The following is a 26,876-nucleotide window of genomic DNA, read 5'->3' as shown; positions in this document are numbered from 1 at the left end:
TACGAATACCTCACTGCTTCTATGGCACGTGTCCGATACGAACTGCCTCGCATAGGCAGCCGGGGCCCACGAAAGCCAAGCTCACCACAACTCGTGCCTCTCATGTTGTTTCAAAACAACCATAAGTGGTTTTAAAGGCTGCTATTTGAATTCCTGCTCAATGCACTGGCATCATTAAATTACATTCCTGCTTCTTTTTGTCATTGGGAAAACAGAGGTCTGAATTTTACTGAAAAGAACGGGAGCAGGACAATAAACACAAATATCACTGCCAGGAAAAACGAGCTCATCATCTTATTACAAGAACATTACCCGTGCTGTAGCGTGATTCACCTGATATCTCCCTAATGATAATTTCAACTCAGAGGTGCCCTATAATAGACACAGGGCCGTGCTGTTAATGTGTGCGGTGAGGGGAGGGAGCGGAAATTTTTGCCCAGCTTTTCCTTCCAGTTGATGGATGAACTTGACACAGTTATTTCATATTCACAAGTCTTGAACATCATTATATCCAGCGCTCTGTACAGCTAACAGCCGGCAGTGAGCTCAGTGCCCGGGCTGCCTCCAGCTACAATCAACGGATTTCTGTGCGTGGCCACCGCTATATGAAATTGGATAACAAGATATACATGTCAAGCATCTGCGTCTTCTGGAAGAAGCCTGAACAAAGGCTTGCAAACACAGCCCCGGCTCAATTGCTAGATTTCCATTTGCAACTTTTTTCTTCCCCCCCCCCTCGCACAAATTAAGGTCCCGTGGAATTTAAACAGAGAAGAAAACAACGAGATTAAACTTGACCATACGCATCCCCTCTCTCCAAAAGGGCAAGACGTTTGCCATGGCTGGATTCACAGAGAAGGACCACAGCGAGATTGAGACCCACGATCATTGCAACAGGGACTGGATAATTTTGCAAAGCTTAATAATGTTTGCAGTGCCCGGGTTACAAATGAGAGGAGGACTGGGACAAAGCTGAGCTGGGGTTTCGGCAGAGGCGGAGGAATCGTTAAGAGTAATTAATTACCAAAGCATCAGGTTCTGAGGAATTCAAGCTTTAATTAAAAATAAATGCCTGAAAACAAGCAAAAAATGGCTTCTAGCTCTGCTGTGCGAGGGCACAAGCCCATGGGCAAGCATCCCCTGTGCTGTTCTGCCGGGGCACAAGTACACCAACAGCACCAGCACATCTGTGGGGCAGGCTGCAGCCCAGATGCCCTACTGAAGCCTGGCTGACTTGTTGGGTAGAGCCCCAGCTCACCCCACCTCTGCTAACCGCATGGACTTCAGAAACCACTGCGAGGGCGGTCGACACGAGACGCTCACTGCGCAGTAGCCTGATAACACCGTGCAGTAGTATGCCAGTCAACAACCATGCTAATATGCTACTGCACAGTAAGCATCACAAAAAACCTGTGCGCCGGCACTACTGCACACTAACTGTAGTTACTGCACATTGCGTTAGTACTTCATTAAACAAGTATGGAACGAAATGTGCAGTAACTAATGCGCATTAATGAATGTGTAGACACGCCCTGAGCTAAGATGCTGTGCTCATGCACTCATCCAGCCAGTTAGCTGCTTCCCAGTGGCTCCAGCCAGGGCCTCTTCAAGATGCAGTTCCCCGCACTACCCCTGGAAGAGAAGGAGGCAGAACTGCTAATGTTCCCCTGCTGCAACTGGTTTAACCTCCCAGGGCACCCAGGAGGGTCAAGAACACACCTGCCCCTTTTCCCACCACTGAGGCACTGCACAACAACCTGAGAGTTAATCATGCTATTAAAATGCTATTTGGTTTGCCTCCTTTTGCAGGGTCAGCTAGTAGCATGGCTACAAGCACCAGCCAGACCAAGTGACCAGGGGTATATTTGTTTAATACAGTGTACACACACACACACACACACACCAGACAGGCACAGTGCTCACAAATTCTGCAGAGGTTGCCAATTGAAATGACTGGGTAAACCAAGGCAAAATCTGACGCATAAAGCCACACGGCCCCTCCTATCAGGTAGGCAGCCCATTTCAAAGAGGCAGACGTCAGCAAAGCGACCCGCTTGCCTAAGGCTACACAGAGCCAGCGGCAGCGCGAGGGGTCGAACCTGAGGTTTGGGATGCTCAAGGCCTGTTGGCTGTCCCCAGGGCTCATCCTAACTGCTGCATTATCCCGTTATGCACGGCACCTGTTTAGCACAACGCCAGCTTGCCTACTGCCATCAGTAAAATAACGATCTGATTATGCATGCGCTGCGTATACAAATGCTACCAGGCACGGTCGAACCTTTGCCTGGCAAATGTAATTCTCAAGACGTCCAGATGCAATCCGGCAACAAGAAGTTACACAAACAAGGGCAAAAGCCCAGCTCCCCCCAGCCGGTTTCCTTTTCTTTCCGCAGATACTGTCTTTATGCACCACTGTTTAGACATGAGATCATTCGAGAGGAGCTGGCAGCACATGGCTTGGCTGTACGTGCGCGGCGCGGCGCGGGGAAGGAAGCAGTGCAAAAGAAGCCTCCTCCTGCTGGTCGTGTACCACACCGGAAATAATCCCTCATCATTAAGCTGATGCAGCGTGTAAGCAGCCGTTGGAGTTGCCTGTCAGAAACTGGTGTAAACAACGCTCGCCCCTTTTCCAGGCCAAGCGGCGGGTTTGCAAACAGGCTCCAAAACGGCCGACCGCTCTGTTCTTCAGCCGGGTGGAAAGACAACAGGAAGAGACAGCACTAGACAGGTCTAGCCGAATGCCCGAGGGACTGCCCGCCTCAACCTCCCGTGGAGAAACCGCAGGGCTAGGAGGTTGGAAGTGCTCCGTCTTCCCGCCTGTCATTCGAAAGACACTCTGGTTTTCAGACAGGACCGTGCTGGGCGAAGTGCGAGGAGCAGCATAACCGTGGAGGTATGCACGATGCGGGATGATGCATGATTCTGGGCCCCGGGTAGAAATTTAAAACCAAAATAAAAATACCAATTAACGGAGAAATACAAGACCGACAAAAGCCTTTTGCAAGAGCTATGGTGCGGGGAAGCTACATTACTCCACCCCTGCAGCTCTGGGGAATCATTTATGAAGTCCTCCTCTTCTGTAATTTTCACCTTTATTAACATAAATAATAATGCCCCTGACTGCCCGTGTAGGCAGGTAAAATAATTCAAAGCAAATTTGTTTATTACCAGAGTCGAGATTAATAAACCCAAACCAAGCAACAAAAAACGAAGCCAGCCACTGCTATGCTCTGGTTTGTACCAAAAGCAAATTCATTTTATAGAGGACTTCAAGGAAAACATCAGCGGCACTGGCAACCGCCTGCTTTGGACTCTTAGCTCAAGGGAAGAGGACAAAACGAGTGATGGATATGGGCTTAACTTCTTTTAACCCTCCAGGTTGGGACTGATGTACGGTAAGAGAAGACCATTGCCAGTTGGTGGCTGAATAAAGACCTGGCAGTAGCAGTTCAAGTCCAGTGCACTACAGGTCTGGTCAACATTTTTAAAGCTGTAAAAGGAAAGGAAAGTCAACGCATGAATTGACCAGATACCTCACTGCAGGAACAAGGCACGCCGCTGGACTTACTTAGCAAACGTTCGTCCGAGGCAAGCCATCTGCAGCTGCAATACAATGCTTTGATTACAAATGTGCAAAAGTTAGAGTAAAGAATTAACTTTCCCTTGTTCAGTGGGTTCGGAGAAATGTAGCTTCACGCTACGCTAATTCGGTGCCCTCGGTATGAAAACTCCCCATTATGATGTCTCATCAAATTACAGCCAACAATACAAGGGTATCATCTATATCCTCGCACAACTCTATATTTTGTAATTAAGCAGGACACTGAAACAATGGCCTTGCTTACGGAGAGAAGGTCAGGGATGCAAACCATATTTTTTCAAGCTAATTGTAAGATGCGTGAAGCCAATTATCACAGTCGCACTGCATATGGCGAAGTAGGAAGGGTTTTTATCATTTTGCTAGATGCCTCCCAGTCAAGTCAAAGTGTCAGCAGGGCACCCCATGGGGTCACGGAGCACCGCTTTGTTTGGGCTGCTAGGAAATTGGAAAGGAGACAAACAGCAGAAGGGGAGGTTGGGAGAATAATTCCCCCTACCGCCTCCACTTATTTGTTTTTCTTCCTTCCCTGGGATAATCTAGCTCGGCTTGAAAAATGGGCTACAGAGAAACCCGGCCTTTTACTCAAATGCACCAGCTATAAACTCCCCGTCGGAGCAGGAAGTCAACCCGAGCGAGGAATGGAAAGGAAGCGCCCACCTGCTTGTGTGCGAATGTCAAACAGGCTTCCCTCGGACACCCATCACTGGCGTACGCTCGTGCGCCCGCGCACACCCACACACCTAGGCAGTGCCACCTTAACAAGGGGAAGACGCACAACCCACCATTGCCTCGGGAGATCTGGTAGAGCACCTTGTTGTTCCTAGCCGGTCTCGGCTTCTCTCGAGGTTATTAGCTGGCATTAGCAGAGGGTGGTGCTGTACTGCCCGAGGGGAGTCGTGCAAAAACAGTGTCCCTATGAGGAGCGACAAGAGCACCGATCTGTGCCCTTCCAAGCTCGTTACCGCCAGCACTCGGTTCCCTTAGTCAAAAAAAACTAAAGGCGCACAATGCTGATACCAGGCTGATCTCCGCTCCCCAGCACCCTGACAGCAAACGCTCCCAAAGCCGTTACTCGTGAAGAATGAAGCTGCCAATTCCACACGCAGCGCTCCCTCAATGAATCTCCAACCAGGAACTTAACTTAAGCAAGAGGTGCCCCCGTCATCCATCGTTAACCACAGCATCAAATCGATTCCAAAGGGGAATAAATGCCAATGTCGACATGGGAGAAACCTAGGCTGCCGGTGCAGGAGAAGTTTAGTGCATCTTACACAGCTGACGATTTGCATTTCTTCCTTACAAAGGACTGCCTTTGTTTCTGATTCAGGGCTCCTTGAAATCAAGCTGCAAACAACTCCTTCCTATTAAGAACAATGCTGCTTTTTTAGTACTTGAGGACCCACGTTCTGCATTTACTTAATAGCACGAGAACCAAATACGAGCAACGTGATGTGTTCGGTGGAGAAGAGAGAGCGTCCCCTCCTGTACTTCTGTAAAGCTCTTCCCTTGTTCATTTTGCTCCAGCCTTCCAACATAACCATTAATTAGAGACCAGTAATTAACTTTCTGGTTCGAGAAATATTTTGCAAAGGAATCACATTAAAAGGCTGATTTGCATATTCCAAGACAAGGTTCCCTTGAAATAAATGCAGGTAGGATAGGAGGCCAGCAATCTTGTGATTGTCCTTGAATCTCTGCCACATTATTGTTCGCTGATTGGAGGGTGGGAGCTGACACTATCTAGTGCATGATAAACAGGCCCTATTATCTGCCAAACCCTCCTTGTTCCTTACTGTCCTAAAAAATTATATTTTGCATTTCAAACCCTTGCTGTCGATAGGGCTAAATGCTTTCCACGCAGGGCCCCACCACGTTTGACAGCCTCAACAACGCCTGCTGGAAGTAGGCTTGTCATCATGAAAACCGTGGGCCCGTTTGCAGGGCTTAGTCCACTCTTTACTGGGCTCCCTGCTTTTATAACTGTACCTACCTGAAAAACCTCACCGGCTAATGCTATTGAAGTTGGTAGCAAAGACAGAAAGTGCACTGATCGCACTTCCTAGCACGGATCTGAAAGCCATTCATGCATTCTGGGGTCTGCCGGTGGCCTAGTTTTGCCTTGTGAATCATCCCTTTGCAAAGGAAATAAAATGAATTTCTGAGACTTTGCAGTGCCAGGGCAGAGGCCACCACACTCCCATCAAGCCCAACTAATTTCACCTTGACTTATAATATTCTGGAAGAGTAAACACACAAGAACTTGATCTAAAACGATTTCTATTATAAGCTTAGCTTACTAACCCAATGCAGATTTTTAAAATGATATACATCATACGTTGCTGGATCGAAAGGAGCCTTTTGAGTGTTTGAAAACCCACAAAACTGACCTCTCTAGCATAGGACTAGGAATTAGACATGTCGTAGTTCACGGGTTGTACACAGACTTCCCCCTCTGGGGGTAGCAAATAAAAAGCTTTAATAGAGAAAATAAATTAGGGGGGAGAATAACACTAGTGCAAGTCTTTGGTGCTATTAATTCATCACCGTATCCCTTCCAAGACTGAAGCTCATTTAACAATTGGCCATATGCTCCGACTTTCATGTTGCCAAGAGAAAGCATAAATGGAGTGTTATCTCCTGGAATTATGCAGAGAAACTTGCAAAATAATCACAAACCTTAGTAATTTAGAGCATCTCAGTTTTAAATGAGTTCCAGGCACACACAGAATAGTATCTTCAGGAAAGATCAATATTGTAATTACACAGTTTAGGGTTTATCCCAGAATAACAAGAGCCAGAAAAAATGAAGCTAAAAAATTAAAAAAGAAAGAAACTACGTATCACCAAGCCAGTAAAATCTGAGAGTATTCATGCAATGAAGATTAAACTGCCCTAGCGCCTGCCTGTTTCTAGCTTCCAGTGAGGTAAATATAAATCTAAGCTGCAGATAGGAAATATGGGGTGAGAAGTCAAGGGACTTGGTCCTGCGTGGAGTTTTAGCTGCAGCTACCCCTTAAATCACCATGATCCATGTATGTAAAAAGAAAAACTATCCCCAGCCAAAAGTCCCAGCTCCAGTGACGAACCCCTTACAGGCATGCCCCCCAAAGCCCATGAACCCCCCCGGGACCCATTCGGAATAAAACCACATCTACGTGTTAGTCTTTTATGGGGATTTACTACCTCTGAAGTTTGTTCTTCCTTTTTAAAATGTGACTCCCCTTGTTGACATAAAAGTCTAGCATGTGCTTATAGTTTAGTCTGCCTTTAAGAGAAATTCAGCCTGTTTCGCCTCTGGGGAGCCACTTTGAATTCACCCTAACCTGGGAAAGCCTGAACGGTATCATTACCAGCCCTCCGGTGGTTTAAGTCGAAGGCGCTGGGCAGGTCTTACTGTAGGTCCCAAGAACCAGGCGGATGCACAGATATGAGCTACCCCAGCGGCCTTGCTAGCTCACGTGCGAAGCTGGGACAAGTCATGAAGACCTTGTCCCCCTCGGGATGGCTTCTTCAGCTTAGGGCGGTGCAAAACTCACGGTACTTCTGTCTATGCCGTGTCTGTACTAACCACAGAAAACCTCCCTCGGCTTTGCTGACGATGCAGCGTCTTTGCCAGCACTAGGACGGGGTGATCTTTTAAAATATCCTTCTTTATGGTGACGAGACCCTGCTCTGTGATCTTTGTGACAACAACAACGTTTCCAAAAATCCTTCAGTGGCCAAATGGGGGACTTGCATAGACCCTCATCAGGAGACATGACAGCTTGTTCTGCTCAGGATGAAAGCTGTAGGCATGTCGCACACCAACAGATGGTTAATTATTTCCATTTTTAATGCAACTCAGCTCAAAGACAGACCAAGCATGCCTGCCCTGATGTTAGCAAGCTTGGTTGCCTTGCCAGTTAGCAGAGGGCACTGTTTGTCCTCAATTTCTTGATGACCATACCAGTAAATCCAGCTTCCCACCACCATGGCCCACCCTCCACTAAACGACCACCCAGCAGCTGTGGACTATCATTTGCTCCTGAAGTCGGAGACTGTCAAGCCAGTCCTGCAAGGTAAAGCTCTGTCTTCAGGATGCTGTCAATAGTCATTACACTGAACAAAGGAAAACACAAGATAGCTTTCCCCTCTACAGCGAAGGCCTGTTTCACGATAAAACTCAAGGGGACTTTTGACATGGATTTCAGAGGAAGCAGGATCAATCCCTTTGCTTATAAACTTCAGTTCTAAAAATCCCACACAAACTCTTCTCCCGGTCCCTTGCAGAACATGCTTTTAAAAGGTCAATGTTGGAAAAGTCATCAGAAATATTTTAGGACCAGTCATTAACGACCACAGCAAACCAACTCCCTGGGTCTTCCAGCTCCGCTCTCCCAAATCTGTCCTCGACAGTGTCCTTTGTCACGTACTTTACTGTAGAAATGTGGGTCCAATTAAGGACAGCCATGTGCCAAATCCTTGATTTGTGGCTGGATCTGGAGAGGCCACTAGGAAGATGAACACTCGGCACTCCACGATAAAACTTTGTCAGCCACGGTAATAAATCAAGAGGCAGGAAACCTTGTTAACAAACAGCTGCTTTAACTGAATGAACCCTCCTTTAGCTCTAATGAGCAATTTGACTAGCCAACAAATTGACAGGAGAGCTCTTTCCACAGACTTCATTTAGCCCTCACATTTTTACAAACTGATTGTGCCAGCCTAATGTTCAGATTGGGTCAGATCATGCCACGCTGGCTCACGATCGGTAGTGCTACCATACACTATCAGTTGTCCCACTGAGATCAACAGGGTCTCTCGCCGAACAAGCTAGGGAGGGTGAATAAAAATGGCAAAATCTGGCCTGTTAGGCAAAGCTCTTACCTGACCTGACATCCCCTCAGCACACCTTTTCCAGACCTACAGAACAGCAGGCGGGAGCTGCTTCTTCCGCTTCCCCGCCAATGCAAAATCCAGCAGGGCGAGGAACGCAGGAAGCCTTTGCTACAAATCAATGCCTTGTCTGCCTAGCTAGGGTATGCTTTTCTTACCCAGGCCTTTGGATTTGTCAGATATTCTACCGTTGGCCAGGATTTTACTAAAATATACTTCCTCGCACTTCTTCCATTGCTTCAAACACGGTCACAGCAGGGTCTAAATTCACAAATAAATGCCTGGCAATAGCAATGTGGACAGGAAACGGAAGTGGAAGCAGAAGCGGAAATGGCAACCTTGGTATATGCCATGTAAGCCCCGGGCAATGAAGGAGCACACGTTTCCAAACTGTCAGCCGTCTCAAAGCAGTGCCCAAGCAGCTCTCCTTGACCAAGAGGAAATCTGAAAAAGCCAGGCAGCTGATGTCAAATTAACGAGACAACTCTGCCCCAGCATCAGTGAACCCCCTGCCAATATGTCTTGTGTTCAAAAATGGAGTCTGGTTTGGTTTTTTAATTCTGTAATAAATCTCACACTCTCCCCCTATTCCAGTAATTCACCCCTTGCTGCTTTTACACTTGCATCATTTATTGAAGTTTGCCCCTGTGCACTATTCCAGATCCTCCTCAGTAAAAAAATACATATGGTAGATCCGTTTAGATCTGCCTGCATTCACTGTATATGCGTATCATGCATGGATCGTCTCCTAGCTGGCTATCAGTATATGCATAGGCACACACTTTATCTATTCATCCACACACGCTGCATGCAGCTGGATAGGCAGGATTTGTGAGAATCAAAGGAGAAAAGGAGCGAAGAGGCATAACTCCCAGCACAGGTCCCGACACAGAAAAGCAAAGTAAGAAAATCTTTCACAATCTACTATCCCAAACGTTGCAGCCGCACAGATTGCAAGCGTATGCATCTCGCTGCTCCTTTTTTTGTCAGGGCACCTCTTCACTGTATGAAGTCTGGGAAGTCCTGACACCCACAAACGGTGCACAGTTACTGCAAATACACAACGGAAATCGGGGAGCAGCCGCCTGGATGCAAGGTGCAGTCAACAATCACAAGATGCTCCTCTGAAGGATGTCTTGCATTTCACAAAACCCACGGAGGAAGCGTGGTCTGAAATGCGTACATCCCAAACCCCACCTCCTGCATTTTTTGGACACACGGGGGTGTTCAGGAGGGTTAACCGTCACAACAAAACCCTTGGGGTGTGGCCGAAGGGCTTGGCAGATATTGCCATGTGCTTTCTTTCACCTCTGCAAGAGCCAGCAGCCTATGTGAAATGTTATTTGCTTACATTGTTCATCTGACCCTGCTCTCAAAGCGATCAAAATAAAGCTATCGTCTAACGGACCCTGACACATGTGGGAGAGCACAAAGGCTAAGAAGTGCCACCTGCACCAACAGAAGGCTTTAGTTTTCGGTTCCTCAGCTCACACGCACACAAATCCCCGGGGTGGTGCTCAGAGCTAGCTAATACCACCTTTAATCTCCCCTGCCCGTTTTGATCTGCTCCCAAAGCCTCCAACGGCCGCTCGGCGACCCTGCGACTACCAGGGCTGCGGTGGGGCTGGGTCAAACCGAGAGCAGGCTAATGTCCAGGGAGCCCTGGCACTTTTGCCCTGCAAGAGAGACTTATCCACAAAAGGGAAAGGGCACGCAAGTCATGAGGCTTAAATTGAGGTGACATCTCGGAGGCTGTAGCCAAGCTGCCAGAAACAGCCGATTCCCATATAGAAACAAGCCTGCCGCTCGATTTTGGAGGTATAGAGAAGGCAGCATCACGTTTGCCAGCTCTCCTGCTCAGAGCAGCCGCCGCTGTCCAGGCACATCCCCTGACGCCTCAGCGATCCCCGCCTGGCTCCACGCACAACACGCTGCCCTACTTAGAGCCTGTGCAAAAATCCCAGCCGAGGCAGCGAACCCGCGCCGCCTCTGAAATATTGCTCTGCGCTGCCCAGCACAAGCCTTTCACTTTCACAATCCAGAGAGGAAATACCAGCCCCACCACAGACAGGTCCAGGCGGACGGCTGGCATCCGGGGGCTTCGAAACATGATGGCACCCTCCACCCCCCGCCCCCCAACACACATGAAACCCAACGGGAAAGTTGCCACTAGCTTTTAAACCCGAAACGCCTCCACGGCGGCTTCCAAAGCAACGCCTGGGCCACGGTGGAGCCGCAACAGCACATTTCCAGCCGCTCGTCTACATCCTGCTCCAGGTCTGGTCTTCACTGTTTTTCACGCCAGGCGTTTTCTTGGCACTTTATTACTATTGTTTCACACCCCGCAGAGATTCGCACTGAAGCCGAAAGGTCCCTCTCTCGCAAGCAAACATTTGGTTCGTCTCTGCGGCTGCTAACGGAGTCAGACCGGCCCGACTCTGACCTTGGTCTGCGAGTGCCAGCTTACAAATAAGTTGAGCGAGACAATATGCGTCACTGTGTGTGGGGGAACGAGGGAGAGAAACACTCCCGCACATACACTTACAGAGCAGATAAAGGGCCATCTTGCTTTCTAACCTCGCCGAGCTCCGGATGAAGTACAGATCAGAAACGGAGCTCGCCCCTTCTCGTTCTGCTGGCCATCTGCCTCCCCGCTAGCCAGCCCGGGTCGCTCTCCGATCTCTCCGCATGGTCCCTGCAACACGTCCTCTCCCGACTGAAAGATCCTGTCATATCTCAGCTGGGGAAAAAACCCAGCCCAGCCACACACTGAGAATTCAGCCCAGTGAATCGAAGGGGGTCCAGGGCCGGGAAAGGTAAGAGGATTTATGGAGATTACGGCTGATACTGTTAAATATTATTGTTCACCGAGTGTGTGACCCAGTAATGCTTAATGTAGCACAGTCTGCAAGCACCTCCCTCATCCACATCACTAGGCTTCAGCAGCTGCAGCTACGTGCTATTTACATGCTGGTGCAGGATTTATTAAAAACCCCACCAAACAACAAAAAACATTGAGTCGATGGGCTCCTGACCACATGCTATTTGGCTTTAAAAGCGGGGGGGATTTGCACAGCGCACACTTCAGCAAATTAAAATTCCTCCTTCCTGAGATGAAGCAAACCAACCTCGACTGCATATTTGGCCCTTGCTCCGAACGCAATGTGTGCAGCACATTAGCTAGCCCAGGAAAAGCAATGCCCTCATTCTCTCCCATCCACATGCAACGCGCACGGCCGCCCGCGCACAGAAGCGTCCTCTTACCTTTCATTGTCCACACTCCTGAAGCCAGGTAAAATGTGCCGGAAGCTGCTGTTCCTATCAAGCTTGGGCTGGCTCTTTGTCCTTTTGATGGAGCCTTTAAGCCGGCGGCTGAGGAACCCCTGTGGGGTGAGACAAGAATACTAAATTATAACAAAAAAAATCAAATAAAAAAAAAAAAGGGGGGGGAGAGAGCACGAGCCCTGAACCTGCTGCTTCACACCCAAGCGCGGCTCAGCAAATTGTTCTCCCCAGCTCCCTTCATCTGCAGCGGCTGCAAGCGTCGCTCATTGTTGTCAGCCCCGGCTCCGCGGACTCCATCCAACATCTGCTCCCACCGCTCGCGGAGGCCGGGGAGCTACGTCGACGCGAGACTCCCCTAAGCCTCCGTTACCTTGGCAACCATCAGCTCACATGAAAATACTGTCTGAGAGACAAGACGAGCGCGCTGCAACTCCTGGCGAGATGCAAAGCTAGGACTCGGGGTCCTGTCCGGCTCTACCTGGCACCGCTGCCCGGGCTGCCCGCCAGGCCCCGCACGGACTCGCCCCGGGGACCGGCGCGAAGAGACGGATGAGCGCGGACTCACCTGCCTGCAAAGCCCCAGCCAGGGCAGGGGACTTCCACGGAGCTACGTGAAAAGGGGTCTGTGTAAAAAATCCTCCCCCCGTTCCTGCAGCCCGGAAACGTGCAGTTCCCGAGGAGAGAGCAGCCCGATGCTGGACAGACGGATGGACGCTGGGCAGCCTCCCCGTCCCACCTCCACCTGAAGCTGTGGTTCCCGCAGTGCTTTAGAGCAAAGCTAGCCTTCCACATCTTCATAGCAGGGCTGCTAATGGATTTTTTTGCTTACTGTTCGGAGTTAATGTCCTACATAATCTGAACATCACGTTTAATCTCTCAGCTAAGTAAGGCCATAAAAAAAAAACAACACAGCCATGGTGCCCAGCACTTACATGAGAATGGGCTACGGGGTCCAGGCAGGGTGGTCTGGGAAAGCAATGCAGCATTTGAGAAAGGACCAAAAATGCAAGGAGAGGAGCCCAGGCAGTCAGAGGGTGGCTGAGTCCCTCAGGAGACCAACAGCTTGGCAAGCTCTTGCTCTAGCGGAGACCGAGCCTGTCTCTCAGTCTGAGCCCAGACCCCTCCGGGGGCTTCCCTCGTGCACCGAAGGGGGGGGCAGCCTGCTTGGCCCACACAGGCACTCTCACGTGCACAAGGAAAAAGGAGCAAAAACCCCGTCACCCTTTCACGCAGGTAGCTGCGCCAGGCCCCTAATCCGTCCCGGCCCTGAGCCTACAAGATGTTTTAGTCCATCCTTGGATCTGCACTGCCGTCTCCTCCATGCAACCGTAGGCCTCCCCGCCCCTGGGGAAGAAGTTGCTGGCAAGAAGAACGACATCCCACGTAGCCACACACAACTCGTCATTTTGTCCAGTTTCAGAGAGACACCCACTGCCCTCCACACCCCGTCCATGGGGCAGAGCCGATCTCTCCGCGGTTGCATCACGTGCAAGCTCCTAGCCCCAAAGGGACTCCCTACTTCGCAAGTGTCAAGAAACCCAGAGACACAGAGCCAAAGTGTCTCTGACTTGCCCCGCGGCCAAGGAAGAGCAACATCGTACTCACAAACCAAATGATGTTTTCAGATGCAGCGGCCTGATTGAAAGGAGATGATGCTGGAGCCCTTTCACCTTACACAAATTGCTGCTCAAGACCACCCAGGCCTTTCCATAAAACCCTTTGGATTGTGAGAAAAGCCACGGCAGCATTTCCTTGATGGAACTGGGAAGCAGAAAGGAATGGGAGCAGTAAACCTGGGATCTGCTTTTTCATGAAGTCTCACCTTATTTTATGTTCCCTCCATTGCCTACAGGCTTGCTTGTGCCCCTACCACTCTCCCCTGACTTGCCAATATTACTCTTCATTGTCTTGTCCTTCCAGCATGCAGGCAAGGACATTACACCCAACAGGTGAGAGTCACCCGTGTATGGAGTCAAGAGAATTTGGTCCGTGCGGCGGTTTCATCTTGTCCGCTCGCTGCCTTCCTCGCACTACTGTGGGGAGGAGGAGGAATCATTTTGCCATGTCATATAGTCTTCCTGGCATCGTTATTCCTTTTGCTCTTCCCTTGGAGGAAAGATGCAGCGATGCTCTCTTGATTACAACACCGAATCGGACCAACTCTCTATTAAATCCAGTAGCCTGTGACTGGCAATGGGCAATGCCTGATGTTTAGGCCAAAGGAAAAAATGCAACTGGCCAATTGTGTATTCTTCCCCAACTCTGATGGCAATCAGCTTTTTCCTGGATGCAAGAGACTGGCTTGCTTTTATCTCTGCCAGCCTAGCTAGAAATATATGTCATAACATTATCCAGACAATTTTTAAAATCCAGTGACAGCTTTTAACTCTGGACAGGGAATGGAGAGGGAGGAAAACGTGTATTTTCTGTAACAAATGATCATGGCTTTCTCCCACTATCTTAACGTTTCACATCTTGACAATTGTGAGATGAGTCGAGCAGGACTTGGAAATTAGAATTTAAGATTGCAATAAGACATTACATCCCTTCTGTTTCCCATTGTTTTTTACATTCATTGCCACCAGAAGGAGTTCACACTGTGCCATTTTCAGTTTTCATTGCCAGCTTCATTGGGAGAATGAGATGTCAGAGATTTTAATGCTGGTAAATTATCACACCATAACAACACTTTTCACTTATGGAGTGTGTATCATTCATAGATAGGAAACTCTGCAAAAGTGGGGAGCTATTATCTTCCCGGATTTTTACAGAGTGGATAACTCAGACGTGGACAGAGGAGTGATTCTGCCCCAGGCAGCGCTACTTACTTTGCGTGTTTGGTGTGCTTTCACGGTGAGCTAACAACGGGACCCTCTGCATCTGTTTGTGACCTTGGACTCCACTGTCTACACCAGGGCAATGTCTATCCATCTGCACTACCCCCTCCTCTTCCCTAGCGTTACTGCAGCTGGCTGCGAGGTGCTAATAGCTCGATTAATGCGTCTGACTGCCCTTTGTGTGCTGCTCATCGTGCACCAAGTCCTCGGGGAGCAGGGGCTCTTTCTACCCTACCTCCCCGCCATGGGGAGAATTTACTAGGAAACAAACACAAGGACCCATTTTGCTACCGCCTTAAAAAGATGACGCTGAGACGCACAAAGACAGTTAGCAGGCCACAATACACAAGACAACGCACAAACAGGATCTCTCCAGAAACCGCCACAGGGAAAGTCAAGAGAAGCTGCAACTCATGTCTCGAAGCCCCCGCCCTCGCTGTCATTCACTGTGGGCTCTGCAGGCTGCGACGCTACCGAACAGTTACAGCAAACAATTTCCTCCCCCTCCAGAAATCTGCTGCTTTATCTCAGTAGCAATGTCCCTTTGTGTCCACAGCAAGTCGCCACTTGCTCCATGGGCCACCTGGCTTGGCACTTCCGGTAGGCAGCAGGGCTACGGCTCTGTTAGGATGGACCAAACTCAGGGCCATGCCTTGCAGCATGCTATGAATGCTTAGCACAGAAGGCCTGAGTCTTTTTAGACTTCGACACCCCTCCACCCCCCCTGGAAAATGCTAGCTTCTAGCTTTCACTCTTCCTTTGACTACAGAAGCAATTTTTCTGTTGCAAAGACCACAGGAAGCCCACAGCTGTGAATTTCTGTTGGAAATCTCTGGGTTTATCTTGGGAAATATGTTAGCACCCCTAGCAGTGCTAACACTGCACAGCACCCCGTGGCACCCTTGAAAGAAGCTTGTGACACCCTGGTTGCAAATATCTGGCTTAGCACTTCCTCTGCAGTCAGTGGAGATGCTGCCCCTGCTGACTCTTGTCCAGGCTTGATGGGTGGGGAAAAAGCAGCATTGGGCATACCATGCAGTAGCATGACCAGGTACAACCAAGGAAGACTCTTGTCCAACACAGACAAGATGACCTGGTCCTATCACTACGGCCCTTTAGGACAGCAGTGAAAAGCTGCCTGAGAAAGAGGCATCCATCCGACTCTGGCCAGATGCATATATCAATGCAAAGTTGCCTAGAGAGCTGCCACCCAGGCCGATGCCTGCGCAGGGAGCACAGGTACAGAGATGCATTAACCCAGAAATACAAAGATGCCTCGGTTCCCTGCTGTGCAACCAAGAGATTTAGCTTGTATAAGTGCAGGGCCTTGCTTTACCTGCTTTGTCTCCGCACATGCAGCCCAAGCCCAGAACAGAACGGTCCTAATCCGGGGAGCTGCCTGAAACTAGAACAGCGTGCCAGAGGAGGAAAAAAAAGCATCGCGGTCCTTTGAGGAGTGGCTGTTATCTTTATCCACTGAAGCAGCCGCTGCCTCAGAAAATGAGACAGGCCAACTTCAAAACAGGACAGTTAATGCTGATGAAATCTCAACTCCTTCTCCTTATGCGGCTGGACAAAATCCATTCATAAGCAGATAAGACACCATAGGTAGGAAAAGAAATGTAGGAAGACGAGCATGAAATCAAATATCATCTCTTTATTAGAGATGGGGGAAGAGAACTTTCTCTTTTTAACCACTTGGTCCATCCACCTTGGTATTTATAACCTGCTCAGAGCCAGAGGAACATAAAACTATATAAAGCCATAACTGAGGTTCACCTAATACCTGCATTTCCATGCATCCCACACGGATACTGAGCAGACAGGGGGTATTTATCAGAACCGTTGAGAAGTTGAAGCTCTGTCCTTCCACGTGTGCTTCTCACTGGACACGTTACAAGTCCAGATGGACATAGCCAAGTGGAGATTGGAGGGCAGCACAAACCGTAGTCTGATTTTTGCTTTGTCAAATCTAAGTAAGTTTTGAATTTCCTTCCGACTCCCATGTCACTGAGTGAACCTCTTTTTATAATAAATGAGTTACTCAAAGTAACAAAGAAATGGGCATGCAAACAGCAAAACGCCAGCCATAACTTAATAAGCTCTTGCTGCCATGGCAGAGGTCTAAGACAGTTCACAGGATGCCCAGTTTCTAGATCGGAGATGATTTTGTGGTCAGGGCAGACATCCGAGTCCAAGTTACTTTTTCTACGATCTTGGGCAAGTCTCTTAACTGGGGTGGGTCTCATTTATTCTGGGTGTTCATATCATGAGCATAGAGAGGTGGTTATCCATGTCAGTCTGGAGTCAGGCAGAAGGCAGGGTAGAGATGCACCTTACAGTCTAACTACAGAAGAGATACAGCGAGCATGAGCTTTTCCTTTCACAGCATCTGATGAAGTGAGCTCCAGTTTATGAAAGCTTCTGCTCTCTCTATATTTTATTTAGTTAGCCTAGAAGGCACGTGTCTACCTTGAATTCATATCATGCTCAATCACTTTGGTAGCTGAGTCTCTCACTTCTTACTGAGCCCATATGCTCTTTAGGCAGGAACCACCGTTTACTTTGGGGTTTCCACTGCCCCTACCATAATGTGGCCCAGTACATGATGGAGGTTCCCAAGTGCTCCCAATTTATGAGTAAATAATGAGGGGATAAGAGTCCTTCCCTACTATATGCTGTGAAGCTAAACTTTCAGATTATATTTGAAAAGGGAGCCAAATTAATGCACGCTCCAATACAGCTGAATACTAGCAATGCTCTCCTAGGCTAGGGACAGATATTACATATAAACTGATTTAAACCTGTAACAGAACAGACATTCAGTGCACATAAATCAGTCTGAAAATAGCTGAAACTGGTTTGGGATAAACCTGGCTGAATGCAGTACCAGACTTAACTGATTTGGGTCAAGCTGGTTTATGCAATGTCTGTTCCCAACCCTATATTCTGCCCATAAGCAAGGCTCCGTTCCCAGAACCATTTACACTCACCGAAGGCACCAGAACAACATCCAAGTCCACGTTACTCTGAAATGCAAGTAACTGTTTCCATGCGGGACTGTTTACAGCAGGATTTCTATTGCTTAGGACCTCCCCCTTTCCAGCATACCTCAACCCATCGTGCGACTGTCAAACATGGGGCTGTTCAGAGTTAGCAAGCCAGCAGGAAGAGGTGGCACAGCTCACGCGTCTCACAGCACGGTGTCTGGAGTTTCAAGTGAACTGCCCAGCATCCCATCCACATTTCCTTTCGTGACAAGAACTAAAGGCTTCCTTTACAGCTGCTTACTTTTAAACACAAGCTTATACTGGGGAATGCCATGTGGCAGGCTCTACAAAAAAGGTGTGGCTTTGTGAAATGTAAAGTGGCACAGTCCAGCCTCTGGCATTTCATCCTGGCATTAGAGAATGAGGGAAAACCAAAATTAGCACTGCTGGGTACCAGGTTGCAACAGCAAGTAATTAATATTTGCATTGTGACGCAGCCGGAGATCCCTGGATGGAAGATGCTACAGAATCACAAGATGTTATTAAATTTAAATGAACAAAAAGTGAGTGTCCAATTATCCTCGTTATCTTTAGAATCTGAAATAAAATGGAAGCTCTTCTCTGGGCAGCATTTGCTATTTTCTTGTTACCATGACAAAGATATCTTGTGCATAACTCTACCATTAGCCTTGTAAAACATGTCTGCATTCGACTCAAACAGCGAGCACAAAGACCAGATAAAACCCAGGGTAAGAGCGGGCATTAAAAGTTTATCCTGCAAGTTTGAGAACAAAGGCAAGTCATGCCATGGACTCCTGGATACAAGCAAGTCAAGGGATTTCTTGTAGATCAATGACCTTCAGGGATCAAATGCCTTCATGTCTGTTTAGAGTATAGGAAGCGGGGGCTGGAGGGTGCCGTGTGTGTGTGCATCTCCTTTCAAATAGATCGTATATAATTTATTAGTGTTGACTCTTTTGATTTGAACTTGTAAGTTAAAAGCTGTTCTCCCATCACTGTCTTCCAATTCTGCTCCTGTCGGAAGTGATAAAGAACTCAAACCATGAATTTAAAAAGCACCCTTTGTCGCATCACCTTTGCAGGCGTGCGCGTCTCACGCAGAGGCTCTTCGTGCTCAAGAGCCATTCTGCCCAGGCACACTGCTGGGGTACCTGATGGGGAATATCGATTGCAGCCCTACCCAGGAAATGAAAACACCATCACCCAGGGGAAAATTCCCATCGAGCTGAGCTCAGAAATCATGCCTGCATATTTCTCAGGTGACAAACTCTAGGATTCAGATGGCAGGCCAATGTCCAATTTGCTCTGATCAAGACAGGTGATGCTGCTGCGGAGGCAGATGGGGCTTCACACAAGTCAACAGAGCACCAGGGGTCAGAGCTGGAAAGAAGAAACAGGCACCTTAACATTACTGGGCTTAGAAAGGCAGGCACCTACTCATCAGGAGAGGCTGACATGTAATCCCTGAAAACCTGTGTGTGCATCCATGGGGCCAAGCCCTCCTGTTTGGTGGTGGTGACACTTCCATATATCAAACTCAGTTGCCTCTCCAAGCCCCTGGGGCACAAAGGAAAGTTTCATGGAGGTGAAGGAGAGGTTCCTAAGCCAGGTGAATGGGGCAGAGGGGGGCATCCTTAAACACCAATGTGCAGTAACTCATAAAATCTCGATGAGGAAAAGGAAAGCTTTTCTCTCATACACACACACAATTAAGAAAAGAGCCAACAGCCTGGAAAATATTTGCAAGAAAATTCGGTGTGTCCAACGATGGATCCCAAAGGGAGGGCAAGGCCTGCCTCCTCCAGGCACTGCAGCCCAGCTTGTGCCCAGGTACCCGGACCCCCAGGGACAGCCATGAATATAACAGTCCAGGAGTACAAAGTCAATGCCTGCAAGCCAAGCCATAAAAACACTCATGGCATGCAAGAAACAGTGCGTGTTGTTAAGCGTTGCCTAGCAACAATGCCCTTTTATGGTGGAGATTAATCAAATTTGCACTGTCATTGGAAATACTTAGCTCAGTCCATTGGAAAAAAAAATAGACGAAGAAAGAGCACCCGTGTCACAGAGGTTGCTAAAGGGTTGGCTTGGGTCTGGCCAGGGGCACGAAAACTGGAGCAACATTTAGTGGTATCGTTGGGGGTTAATTAGGAGGTGGGTACAAGTCTCACCAAATCACAGAGGAAAGCGAGCGGGTCACATCTTGTCCTTTCCATTCCCAGAGCCCTGGCAGGGCTGGTGCCTGCAGCCTGTTCTCTAAAGCCTTCATCCATCTGCTCCCCAGCGCCCTAGGCAGAACGCTCCAGGGATTTTGCTGCCAAAAAAATTCCTCCCCTGCCAGGAACATCTTCCTGGTCCTCAGCCTGAAAAAGTCCTTTGCTCAATGCCCACCTGGTACATCTCTCCCCGCTGTCTCACAGCAAGCAGCTCCCTGTCTCCTTGGCACCTGCAACTCCAGGTACACAACCTCCGCTGTCTCCCCCTCTGTTGCTGACCAGGCAAACATTACCTATGCTTGCATCTCCATTATTTTTCCTGCAGAAAGGCCAGGAGTAACATCGAACCCATTAAGCTCCTGGCTAGCTCTGAAGGCCTGACAGTTCGCAGAAGTGGCAACCAGATATTGCAGCGAGGGGTCCAGAACAAGACAAGGACTCGCTGCCAGGGAGGGGTAGGGGCAATCACCATCCCAGGACGACCCAGTGCTTCCATTTGGCCTCTTTTGTTTTTCTAGTAAAACAAACCCAGCCCTGCCCGGCGCTATTTGTTCTCCGTTCCGCAGCGATCTCACGGTCAACATTTCATATCCAAACAAGGCAGAAAAATATTGAGGAGGAAGGCTGGGCAATCGGGGATGACTGATACAGGACTTGTGATGCAGGTAGAGTACGAGTGACCTTGCTGAACAAAACCATGGTTATCTACCCGACAAGAAGAGCCCGTTGCAGAAGGCGGTGCCCACTGGAGCCGAGAAGCACTTCCCCGCAGCCTTCCTGTTGGTGTGCGGGAGTCAGAGGGAGACAACCAGCTACGGGGGAAAACTGTCCTGATGCCAAACCATTCTTCTCTGCTTCACCATCTTCTGTGCTAGGTGAGACCAGATCTCCAGGCACAACCACACTGGCTCTCTGATGGGCACAGCAGCCTGCTCCTGGCAAGATCTTGGGAGAACCTCTTGCAACTCCTGATGTTGAGGCATGTTGCACATTGTAGGGACTATTCTGGCATCTCACCAGGTCAGGCCCATCCCACAGTCTCTGCTTGCACTGGGGAAGGAAGGAAGAGGCCAAGGAGCTCAGGGCTTTGTACTCCTCTGCTCTCTCCTCAAAGAACTAGTATCAAACTAGGGCCAGAGCATCAGTGCACCTTTGTAACAAAAGTCCAGGCAAAGTGAAGACAGCGGCCAAGGCAGATGCCTTGGTCTTCATCATCGCCCCTTGCCGGTTCCTCTCTTCGGGCTCTAAGGTCTGTGGGTCAACAGCTGATGGGGAGCTAATTAACTCCTCCGTCCGAGTCTCCCGTCTGGTACAGGCTCCCCCCCAGAAGTGGTGCAAACACCTACTCTGGAGACCTTTAAGAAATGCTTGGATGCTCTCCTTGCAGGGGTGATCTGACCCCAGCTGACTTCCTGCCCCGGGGGCAGGGGGCTGGACCCGACGATCTCGCGAGGTCCCTTCCAGCCCTAACGTCTACGAAGTCTATCTGACAGCTTCATGGTGATTCTAGGAGCAAAGACTCAAGGTGTGAAGGAGAGCCCTCCTCTTTAGCAGCAGGCCCCTCCAGGGTACACGGATGGGGGAAGAGGACTGGAACGCTTCTGCTATCACTAACGCAGGGCTAAAGTCAGGCTTTGGACCTGTGAAGCTGCGATCCTTCCCGAGTCCTAGACTCACGTAGCGCAGTGTGTGCGGAAAGAGCAAGCCTCAAATGCAAACAAACCAGCGACCTCCACCGTTCCCCAAGAACTGGGCTGCCTCCCCACCATATGGCACGGTCTGGTGCACTGAAACCCATGATCACAATTACTGAGCAGCTCCTGACGCAAACAGCACACCAGGAGATAGAGCAGGTTCAAGTGGAATAGTAAATAAGCAGTAAGAGAACGTTTCCTCCCTGGTGGTTTAGTGCATTGCAGACTGCCAGGCTGCTCTTCACGGGAAGCCGCCTTCAGCCAAAAGGAAGCTGGCTTCAGGGAGGCGTTTACCACACACTTCGACTGCAGCCTGCAACGGGCACTGCAGGAATCCAGACGAAACAGAAGGGAGTAAACGTCTCTCGCATCCCACTGTCACTTCAGCCTACCTGGGGTCCATGAACGGCAGCATGGGTGCTCTGGAGTGGATGCCACAGGATAAGATAAAGGAAAAAATAAGAGAGGTACTGAAGAACAGCTGAGCTACTGAACAATAATGGCATTGGATCTGCCACAGCCAGGCATGTTTGATTCATACCCCAGTGTTGTTTTCCAGCCTGTAAGTGCAAAGACAGAAGGAAACAGGTTGCTGCACTTGCTGATCAGGCCAGGAATCTAACAGGAGTAGGTGCAAGTCTGTTACCCCGCCTGGAGTCGTACCTGCGAACTGGAGCCTGCATGCGGTCAACAGAGATTCACATCCCAGCATGAATCGCTGTCTGAAGGCGAGTGTCATGGTTTTGCTGTAGTCCCCAGTGGACATCGGCTCACACAGTAAAACTGGCAGCCAGGCCAGCACTGAAACGGCAGAAGCTGCTAGGTGAAAGGATTCAGGCAGGCTGGGGGACCAGGGGAGTGCAGCGATGCTATAGTGGGAGATGCTAGAGACCCAGGCAGAGACGTGGCAGGAGAAGCCCCTTCTTCCTCCTGAACGATACCCAGCTCCTGCTTTCCTAAGCACCAGGTTTGAAATGAACAAAGATACCTGGGTCCTGCTTCCAGCAGGGGTTGGACTAGATGTGACCTCCTGAGCTCCTTTCCAACCCTCATTTTCTATGATTCTGCATACTGGATCCAAACCGCAGCCCCGAAGACAAGCCCAGGCAGCAGCCGCTTGAAAAGGAGGACTGACAAGCCAGGCATTTGCATGGAGCTTGCTGTGGTGGAGAGGGAAGGAAGTCACTTGGGAACTTTGAAAATATTGTAAAAACATTTTCTCTAAAATCAGGAGGTCAGTGGCCATTACCGCAGCAGGTCAGGAGGGAGGCTGCACTGGATGGCTGCAAAAGAGATCTTGAAAGCAGCAGGCGTGATGGGGTAGAGCTGGCCATCCTCATGTCACATGGAGGAATCTGCCCTGAACAGCATCTCGGATGACACAGTGGAAGGGGATGTGGCCACCCAGCCCTTGCAAGCCCTGCAGCATCCAGGGATGGCTGTGCTGGCCAACAACACCCATCTTCACACAATGGGTCATTATGAACAAGTCACCCACCCTTAGTGAGGTTTCTCAAAGGACAAGACCCAGAGGAAACCACCAAATCTTCTGGGCTCCAGGAACGGCTCACTTTACCCCTTTGCCTTTGAAGGGAAAATCAGAAGAGAGTGAGGGGTGGGAAGCCTGAGTGGGTACAGCAGGCTCGTCTCAGTGCAGAGGGAAGCTGGGATGAGGGCTTTGGAAGCATGTTAACCACCTGTATTATGTTTAAAGAGGGCTCTTTCTCTTCCCACCCCCAACACCATTGCAGGGTAAAGGCAAACATGCACATTGGCAGATACGAGGCTTGGAAATGAACCTACACTGAGCTCACAGATGATTTTCCCCAGTCACTGCAAGCTGAGTGCATACCCTCATTTATTTTTAGCACAAACCACTGGCAATATCCTCAGCCTCCTGGATTGTACAACTGAGAGACCAAGCAATGGGGAAAAGTGGAGAGTCACTGAGATGCTATGCAGAATTTAAAGCCAACACTGTCAGCTAGCATTTCAGCAGCATCTTCTTGATCTGAAGCCCTGATACTTCACTTCAGATCACCCAGACCACTAGGACAGGGTCTGTGGGCTGCAGGCAGGTATGAACCCCTGCACTTGCACCTGTCAAGGAGCAACTGCATGAGCTGGGCAATTACCCAGCTTCCATTCATAAATGTCAGTTCCTGTCCTTGAAAAAGCAGAGGTGCCTGGGATGATTGTGAGCACAGATTTAAAGGCCCCTTGATGGTCTGGCACTGTAGAGGAGCTGCATTGACTTCGCTTCCTCAAAATCTTAGCTTTGTTAAAGGTCTTTCCTCCCTCCTATCACTAGGAACGGTGCGAGATCTTTTCAGCCACAGCCAGGATAGAAAGCAATAGGGGGGAAACCAATTACTTGACTCCTAAGAAACTGCAGAAGGGTTTTTCATGAACTTTTGAAAGAAACATCCTCAATGGATTAGCACCATGAGGACCTTACAACTATAAAACTTTAGCTAAGTCCCCAGCTGCAGGAGCTGCAGAGCTGAAGCATGCCCCAGCACTTTGAGGGCACACCCCGGGGTGTTCAGTAGATTCAACTGTTTATGACATTAAGAGTTTTGAGTATTTGACTTTCAATAAATCTAATAAGTTTCACATTTACAGTCTCCTATGCACTGTATACACAGGAGATTTATTTTAAAATGGAGAGCAATAGATTCCAATCAGACAAATGTTTTTGAAGCCTCAGATAGAGAGAATGAGTGCCTTTTAGATTAAAAGGGATAATCCCCAGCTGACAGAAAATTATTCACAGTCCTATAAATCTAAACTTCTACAATACTTTCTGTAGCATAATAATGACTTAAGCACTTGATATCCTCTGTAAATCATTACGTCCATCCTGCTTTTAAAATGTAGTTGCGATTTCACTGCAGATAAAATAAAGAATTTATAGGACGCAATAGCAACGGGTATTTGGATTCTAGGTGATCCCATTCAGGCATGAAAAGCAACCGAACTCTGCAAAGATTAATGGTTTCTATCACTCAGACTTTTTAGAGAGGGCATCCAAGGGAAACCACCTGCCTGTTCCTCATACTTCAACCTTGTGCACAAGGTGCCGCGATATAACCCTGTGTCCTGCCTGCTGCGATAAGTAACTCGGCCTAAGGCACGTGGCAGCCGATGGCCTGACCCACACCGTTCAATGCTTCAAGGCAGCAAAGAGGCTTTTAAGAGCTGCACCTAGGGAAACGGATAGGATTTGTCAATAAAAATGCAGTCACTGAATGCTGAGGCCTCTGCATAAACTTGAAATCAGCCACCAAGGCAGTGAAAATGCGAGTCCTACTTCCACCATTCACTGTGTCCCTAAATTTTCAAGATGGAAGTGAGAGCAGGAAGGCACTGATGACTAGATAAAGCATGCAATCTGCATGGTGCTCTGGACTATAAATCAAGGCAGCAAAAGTGACTATAAAACATGGTCCTGAAACATTTCATTCTCTATCATACTGCTACTGCGGGGAAATAATATTTATTTATTTAGGCCTGTCCAACAGAGATTCAGGGAAGTTTACAGCAAAGGAAACAGAACCTGCAAAGGACAACTAGAATAAATGCAAACAAATCACACAATAAAACAAAGTAAGGTGAGATCCACTAACCAGCAAACACAGTGAAGCCGAGGCTTATAAGTGGCTGCCCAAACAGAAAGGTTTTGCATTGCTTCCAGGCTTGGGTTTTTGTAGGCCTCAAAAGGGAGGGATTTTCAGAGCTGAGGACCAGCTGCTGAGAATGACCAAGTGGACTCGGTGTCCTGATGGGACCTGCAGGAGACTGCTCTTGGCTGAGCTTAGGGATTGCAGTGGGGCACAGGAGAGAAGGCAATCCCTTAGGTGTGCTGGTCCCAGGCTGTTTAAGGCTCTATAGGTCAAACGTAGCATCTTGAATTGTACCCGGAAAGCTACTAGAAGCCAGTGCAGACACTGGAGGACTGGAGTTATGCACTCTTACTGGCCCACCCTGGTCAGATGGCAGGCCACCGCATCCTGCACCAGCTGCAGCCTGCTTATAATTACTCTGGTTCCCAATATTTCTGGTTCCATATACCAGACCCCTAACCTCAGAGTCAGGACCATCGCCTTCATAAGGCTCAGCCATAATGCCAAATCCCTCCTCTTCATCACTGAAACAAAGCACGCTGCTTTCTGGAGACAATGAACTAGCTTAACTAATTCTCCATGCATTACCAGCAAGGCATGTGTGCACTGACACAGCCAGTCCATGAAAAGACAAAAGAGCCCATGTGCAAGAGGGCAGACAATGCACTGCAGGACTATGGAGCAAAGACAAGTGTCTTTGAAAAGAGAAGGTGTACACGTCTGTAAAATGGCACTGGCCTCATCAATGGCTACACGGCAGGTCAGCAGAAGAGCCAGGACTGGAGCTCACAAGTCCTTGGTCCCCTGGGATGTGACTGCCCACTACCCATACCTCTTAGAAACCTGGGCATCAGAACTGGTGCGCGGAGCTCTCCAAACTGGGCAATAAACCTATCCTGGAAACAACCATTTCCATAAATCTGTTTACTCAAATGTTCTCTTTAAACTCGACTTTTGCTCTATGATACAGAATAAAATGGCTCAGAAGCATATTTTATAGTCACTTTTGCTGCCTCAATTTATGGTCCGGAGCACCATGCAGATTGCATGCTTTATCTAGTCATCAGGTGCCTTCCTGCTCTCTTCCATCTTGAAAATTTAGGGACATGGTGGAAGTAGGACTTGCATTTGCACTGTCTTGGTGGCTGATTTCAAGTTTATGGAGAGGCCTCAACATTCAGTGACTGCATGTTGATTGACAAATCCTATATGTTTTTTAATAACATGATTATTACAAAAGCAGCTGTTAAGATGGTAAATTTTAGAAAGCAGTTGGTGGCCTACATGTTCAGCATAAAAAAAATTATTGCCACCCTTTGACTACAAGGCTTCATTATGCAATTTTGCGATAGAAGTTACTCACTCAAACAGATGCTAGTTGCTCCAGAAACACTCACTACATTTCTGAAAACTGAACTGGAACATTAGTATTCAGATACAATTACATTTGCTATCAAACGAGAATGCTAACTTGTGTCAGGTTAAGCTGAACTTTAGTGCAATTCAGCCAAAAACACCAGCCCGGTCCTGTCCTTAACAACTATTTAGTCGTGCCCCAGACAGACACAGTGAAAACACTTTTCTTTAGACACAGACGAACTTATTCAAATCTCAGCTAAAAATCACGGAATCTCTCAAGCCAAATATCAGTTGATTCACTTCCTGCTTAGATGTAACTTTGAGAAACGAAGCAGAGAAGGGGACAGAACATATTCCCAGTGAAAAAACCAC

General features: G+C 48.6%; 1 protein-coding gene across 7 annotated transcripts in view; it reads right to left on the bottom strand.

Moving 5' to 3' along the window:
• DAB2IP (DAB2 interacting protein) overlaps positions 1–26,876 on the bottom strand; it is a 247,409-nt gene that overhangs the window by 131,000 nt on the left and 89,533 nt on the right. For 6 of the 7 annotated variants that reach the window (XR_002102205.1, XM_019540978.1, XM_019540975.1 and 3 more), the window contains exon 3: positions 11,741–11,859. Coding sequence is in view for 5 of the 7 variants with exons in the window: in XM_019540978.1 (XP_019396523.1) it covers positions 11,741–11,859 (119 nt within the window). In the remaining 2 variants the exon portion in view is untranslated. Of the gene's footprint in view, positions 1–11,740; positions 11,860–11,946; positions 12,033–26,876 lie in introns of those variants that run through there. The other variant, XM_019540980.1, reaches the window with a different exon arrangement.

The sequence above is a fragment of the Crocodylus porosus genome, unplaced genomic scaffold (genome assembly GCF_001723895.1).
Source record: "Crocodylus porosus isolate Cpor-Errol unplaced genomic scaffold, CroPor_comp1, whole genome shotgun sequence".
Classification (NCBI taxonomy): domain Eukaryota; kingdom Metazoa; phylum Chordata; order Crocodylia; family Crocodylidae; genus Crocodylus; species Crocodylus porosus.
The sequence above is the reverse complement of the archived record's forward strand: the minus strand, read 5'-3'. Positions and strand labels throughout refer to the sequence as shown.